This window comes from Plodia interpunctella, chromosome 12 (genome assembly GCF_027563975.2).
Source record: "Plodia interpunctella isolate USDA-ARS_2022_Savannah chromosome 12, ilPloInte3.2, whole genome shotgun sequence".
In the NCBI taxonomy this organism is placed as follows: domain Eukaryota; kingdom Metazoa; phylum Arthropoda; class Insecta; order Lepidoptera; family Pyralidae; genus Plodia; species Plodia interpunctella.
In genome coordinates this window covers 3,223,248-3,229,247 of record NC_071305.1, presented here as the reverse complement: position 1 = coordinate 3,229,247, position 6,000 = coordinate 3,223,248, and the positions used below count along the sequence as shown (strand labels likewise).

Sequence of the window (6,000 nt, the reverse complement as noted above, 5' to 3'; positions counted from 1 at the left end):
GACAATGTTTCAATGGATCTTAAAAATACTCAAGAAATCCTAATATTCTCAAAACATGGATGTAAAAGTCGTTTTACGACTGCGCCCGCGACTATGTGCCTAGTTTATGGTCGGCGTAATAAGCATAGAGGTTTAAAGGAATGAAATGACAAATTTTATTAAGTTATTACGCAAAAGCTGGATGGTTTAACTGCTATAAGCTGTGGTATTTCAGGAGTTAAGTCTTATTTTTATAGTGTCCGACCGAATACCGAAAGTGGGGCTATACCGCTTCCGCCTGGCCCTGGCAGAATGGGCAAATACGTGCCAATGGTCTGACAAATAAACTTACCAGTATAAAATTAAAAGTAGGTAAATACATTATAATTATTCAGTACAATCGCACAAAAATACATATGCAATGTACACATTTCTTTAAAAAACTACTTTTCTGCCAAAACATTTTGTCGAAAACAGATTCTGTCGTAAAACAACAGAGGGACTTATTTTACTTACTTTATGAGTAATTTTACTTATATGAGGGATTACGTATTAGCCCATTCATGCATTATTAGTAATATATTATTATAAATCATTAATTAAAATATATTGTTTTCCTTGTACCTACTGAACTCCAAAATCCGATTGATGTTCACGTGTTTAAGAACAGTGGCGCCATCTTTTATCTACGTGGGATATTAATTGAAAGAACGTATTTCTTGCTTTTAAATATGTCTTAATAATATTTAAAATCGTTACCAGGTGGTGTTTTTAAAACTCGCTTATTAATTATTAATTATTTCGCTTTTCTTATCAACACATTTACAAGGATTTATAAATTTCCCGTGAAGAGATTTTTCCGTTTGACTCGAAATCATAGTTTTGTATTAGTTACATTTACATAGGAAAAATGTCCAGAACGTAAAGGCAATGTATCTAGGTTTGTTGCTGTTTATGCTTTTCTAACCTCTACGAAATTTCGTAGCACTTCGTAGAACCCATCTCGTAGAGTACTACAAAATGCTTAGTCTCGCGATTTATAAGGAAGATGTGTTTTTATTCCTTTTTCTTTAGACGGTTCTTTATTATATTTCAATATCCTGCATCATTAGTTTTGGAGCTTCGATGCAAGTTACGTTTTTACAAGCTGTTGACGATATCCTTCTCTTTAGGTCTGTTTTCCATTAGTTTGTTGGTGGTAAAAATAAAATGCTGACATTGAGGCGATGACCAAGGAGAATGTAATTATCTGAATGACATTAAGGCGTCAAAATAAAGAGGAAAAAAAATTGAAGGGTCGGCTATACATTATCACCATACAGTTTGGCGGATTTTGGCGGACTCTGTATGCTTGGTGGCATGTATGGTTTTTCATTGCGATAAATAAGTTCTTATACAAACTATGCTATATTCACACATTCGCTTCGGCATCTATGTGTCACCATGTTCGTTGGACTGTTGGTGAAATTTTGCAAGCTCTTTCTTGCGAAAAGTTTCGGTTTCGGTCAGAAATTAAATGCCCAAATAATTTTTTTAAATAGTAATGTAAAGAGGGATGGATTCTACTGAAATAACAACACCAATTTTTAAATGTCTATTTATTGATTCAATTTGAACTTCGAACTCACAATGAAATGCAGCACAGTAAACACAAATTTCATCAAACCATTATTTATGTACTTATCAAAATACGTGAAACAGTGAGTGGGGTTCGGAAACCAGATTGGACACGACTAACATCGATATAGAAGACAAACGACGAATTATCGACATTGGAACTTACTGAAAGGGACAGATTTTGAGCAAAAATTTGTAAAAAAATAAGTCGGAGATCGGCTTGTTTATTATCATTAGTAAAAATACACAGCGGATACTTGATGCGGGATTAAACTTACTTTAATACAGTGAGTAACTTATGTAAATGCCGTACAAGCCACGGGCGCGCGTTCTTACTCCATCGCGATGTATTTCGATCAAGGCGCCATCTATTATCCTTAACTGGTACTACTTCACATCGAACGCTCCATTGCTCACCGGTGATCGATACATCACAACAAAATAAACGCTACAAAAACGCCTTGACGTATCTGATATGACTTCAAATAGTAGCAACGCCACTGCGCCCGCAAACAAATAGAAATAGTGTATATAAATTAGCTTATGTAACAAATAAGCTTAAATGTATATAATACTGAGGCAGAATTACATCTTAACTACGACGTAACATTAAGTGTGGTACGTGGGTTAGACACGAGCGCAAGCCCTTACTTTATACGGACGTATGCGATATATAATTATATTTTGCTTTATATCTATGTATCTGACGCTAAAACATCTATATAATGTATTACTTTTTGTACATCTACTTATATATTAACCGTACATACACCCACTAAGCTTATTTGATTCGAGCCAATGTACCCAAGGTGCGATACAACCATAGATAAAATTATATATTTCTTTTATCTATGGATACAACCGTTAGCCGAAACGTTCGTAAGTCGATGCCCTACAATCTTGACTAGAATTGGCAAGATTTTTTTACAAAGTTGTCACAAATCTTCGGTGTTATTGAAGAGTTTTGTTTGATATTAGAAAACACACTTTGAGTACACGGCGATTATTCGCTTTGGGACTCTGAGTATTGTCCCGCGGGTGAACGAAGAGAGATATAGTTGATAGAGGAGCGAAGGGGACAGGTCCGAGACGAGGGACCAATCGCTATACACAAAGGAGCTTCTAACAAGCCGAGTCAGTGACTAGAGAAGACTAGAAGGTGCTAGAAGGTTCACCCGCGCCGGCTTTGCCGCCGTCCCTCCGCTAAGTACACATTAATTATTAAAATATATTTTCGCATTTTATTACATAAAATTCACGTTATGATCTACCTACGTTAGAAAAGTAAATGAAAGCGGGCTTTAAGAGTAAGTAATTTAGGTTCAAATTTGTACGCGGAGCCTATGTACACAGCGTACCATGGACGTTGTTCCGCTCGCCCCGCCGGTAGCATCCAGAGGTTTCATTAAAATATAAAGAGATTCATTAAAATGAGATCAACGTGAAAATATCTAACTATAATGAAATGCATCAAAAGTTCAAGCAAACACCGCTGGGGGTTACCAGGGGGCAGCGGGTCGAAAACTTAATTTTAAAACTCGACTACAATGTGACACTTATGACTTCTAGGACACTAGACAAGAACTTAGATCTAAATGTTAAGAAATAATAATAAATATTTTGGTGCCAAAAAAATTACAAATTATAAAACCATATCACTTCTAACCTTAAGTATGACTGATAGCGAGTTATCGCTAAGAAATTAACTCCATAAGTCCACTAATCACACAAGCTTTTAAAATTAAACGTTATGAATATCGCCTCCCACCAGATTTAATCCTGTCAAAATAAACTCCAAGAAGATCACTCCAAAAGATGCAGCGAAAGCCTTACAAAGTTACACACAAGATAATTCCTTTATTTCAGTTAGAGATGCGGTGGGGGGTAGCTGGAGGGTGGTGAGGGGTGGGGATCTACTCCTTGACCTCGAAATACTTGTAGGTGGGGTTCTCGTAGCCATTGATCTGCATGTTGGCCACGTGTCGTTCTTCAGGAGTGGGCGCCACCGCGCCTGCTTGCTCAACCTGATCGGAAATCATTGGGAATTGTCAGAAATTTTCAAATTATTGTTGTAATTCATGTCACTATGCTTCTTCAAAGAGAGTGCGTAAACCTGTTCGATTTTGCTATTTACAAAAAATATATATAGAAGTTGCTTAAAAGCGAAAAGCAATCCTCCTCATCTGAGTCTTATATTATTTTTTAGAAAAAGAACCTAACCTACTATCGCATTCTGAAGGCTCCACATATGTTGGCTTCCCGCAGAAACCCAGCCTGTGTTAACCGACATGTTAATTTTATTGTAAAATGTTTCAACTGTTTGTGCCAAATTAAATTTACAAAAAAACGGGTTGCACTCCCGGAATGCCGGCAGAAGGGAAAACTTGAATATATATTAACGTTGTGCATTTTTGGCGTCGACGAATTTTCGATGGAATCGAAACCATAGTCACTACAAAAGAAAAAGAATCACCGACCTGGACTAGTAGTTACCACTTGCTTCCGGTGAAGGAAAACATCGTGACGGAAACCTGCACACTGGTTGACAGTTCCCTAGTATGTATCTATCGTATGCGACTACCTGCCACAAGATGGCGGTAAATAGTCGTAAAAAACTCGAATAAAGTTTGACACCAGTGTTAGCAACAATACAGTCGTTATGATGATGATGGCCGACCTGGACGAAGCCCTGTGCGGCGGGCGCGGCGGAGCGGCGGCGCGCGACGGCGAGCGCGACGCAGGCGGCGGCGGCGAGCCCCGCGCCGCCCACCATCAGCGCGGGGTACAGCGCGCCCGCGCCGCCGCCCGCTCCCGACGACGGACCCGCGCCGCGGACCGTGTAACCCTGTGTTATATGTTAGTAGTTAACACGACATGGACATCTCAATAGTGTCCGAACGAACTTCGCTTTCGGCCTTCTTAGGTGAAATTCAGACGAAATTAGTTTTTTTTTTACATCAATATGTGTGAAAAAAAACTTTATTCTTTGTTAAAAGATATTATTACAAATTCGGTTTCAGTCAAAAATTACAAATCCATAGTTTCGGTCGGACACTTGGAAGTTCATAATTATATGAAAGTCAAACACTCAAAATAAAATAAAATATGTGAAAGAGAATAAAATGTTAGACATTTAACTTGAAACTAAGGAATTAGTAGGTACTCCGTACTTACTAATTCCGTGGTTTAAACATCGGATATGATTATTTCCGAGCATGCGCCGTATTAGAAGCGTAGTTTATTGAGATTCATATGGTTGTTCGATGGTTTTGTTAAAAGCACGCGTCGGCAACGCAGTCAGGTTTGTCACAAAATACGAATGACGTATTATTCTCATCTGTACCTTATGACTGATACATGATCTGTAATAATTCCACTTTTCAAAAGATACACCCCTCGTTTTAGCTCCCAATGCTCACGTTGGAAGCAGCATCTCTCACCGCACTTCCACGATAGCTTAGCATGGAGAAATTAGAAATTGAACTGTAAGAACAAATTGGGTGGGTTTGAGATAGAAGTGAGAGAATGGTACTGACGGGCTGCGAGTGCTGCAGCTCGTGCTTGAGCGCGTGCGCGGGCGGCGGCGGCGCGCGCTCCTCCGCGTGCTCCAGCGCCGCGCGCAGGCCCTCGCCCTCCGTCTGCAAGGGAATGCAGGTACATTGTACACTTGCTGTTTTCTTAAGAATTGACTATTTTCCATATAGTGAAATCTTTTTTCTTATGTCCAAAATGAAAATTTCAATGAAGCTAGTTTTATTGTGATATTCTCTGACGACACAATATTGGAGCCTAAAGGCGTGATTAATAAAATTGATGAATTAATTTTATAAATGACAGTAAACAAACCTCGCTGGTGGATCGTCGGCTGGAAGTTTCTCCAATGTCGCCAATTTCAGGAGTTTCGCTTTCTGGAGCCTCCGTCACTGTGCTAGTGATCACCTCCTGAAAAAATATCATTATTATCACAGTAACAAAAAATTCTTCTTTCCTTGTCTTCCTTGTGCTATGGTTCCATTGTTTGTCAAAACAACCAACGATTCAAAATTATCGTTTTACAGCGATGACATGTTATTCGAATTATGACTCACGATATAGAATATCTATTATAATTGATTTTGCCTCACGGTTAGCAATAGTCTCTTGTACGAAATAGCTCTGGTAGTTACATCATTGACTGAAGCATAGTTTGGTACAAGGAAAAAGACGCAGACACACTCAAATCGCTTTTATTATATGATCTTAAATAAATCACAAACCATCAATCAATCTATAAATATATATAAAACTTTTCCGTTACTGAGTGATTGACTGACAGACAACGTACACCCGAAACTACTGGGCGTAGGAAGCTGAAATTTGGCATGTGGGTTACCTGGGGAGTGTAGGGGTGCTCCCCTACAAGGA

General features: G+C 38.7%; 1 protein-coding gene across 3 annotated transcripts in view; it reads right to left on the bottom strand.

Moving 5' to 3' along the window:
• Nucleotides 1-1,560: 1,560 nt before the first annotated feature.
• Nucleotides 1,561-6,000, bottom strand: part of Appl (beta amyloid protein precursor-like) — a 108,071-nt gene continuing 103,631 nt past the window's right edge. For all 3 annotated transcript variants that reach the window (XM_053752914.1, XM_053752916.1, XM_053752915.1), the window contains exons 14-17: nucleotides 5,443-5,538; nucleotides 5,133-5,234; nucleotides 4,274-4,441; nucleotides 1,561-3,620 (exon numbers count right to left, since the gene is read on the bottom strand). In XM_053752914.1, coding sequence (XP_053608889.1) covers nucleotides 3,510-3,620; nucleotides 4,274-4,441; nucleotides 5,133-5,234; nucleotides 5,443-5,538 — 477 coding nt within the window. In that variant the 3' untranslated portion in view covers nucleotides 1,561-3,509. The remainder of the gene's footprint in view (nucleotides 3,621-4,273; nucleotides 4,442-5,132; nucleotides 5,235-5,442; nucleotides 5,539-6,000) is intronic.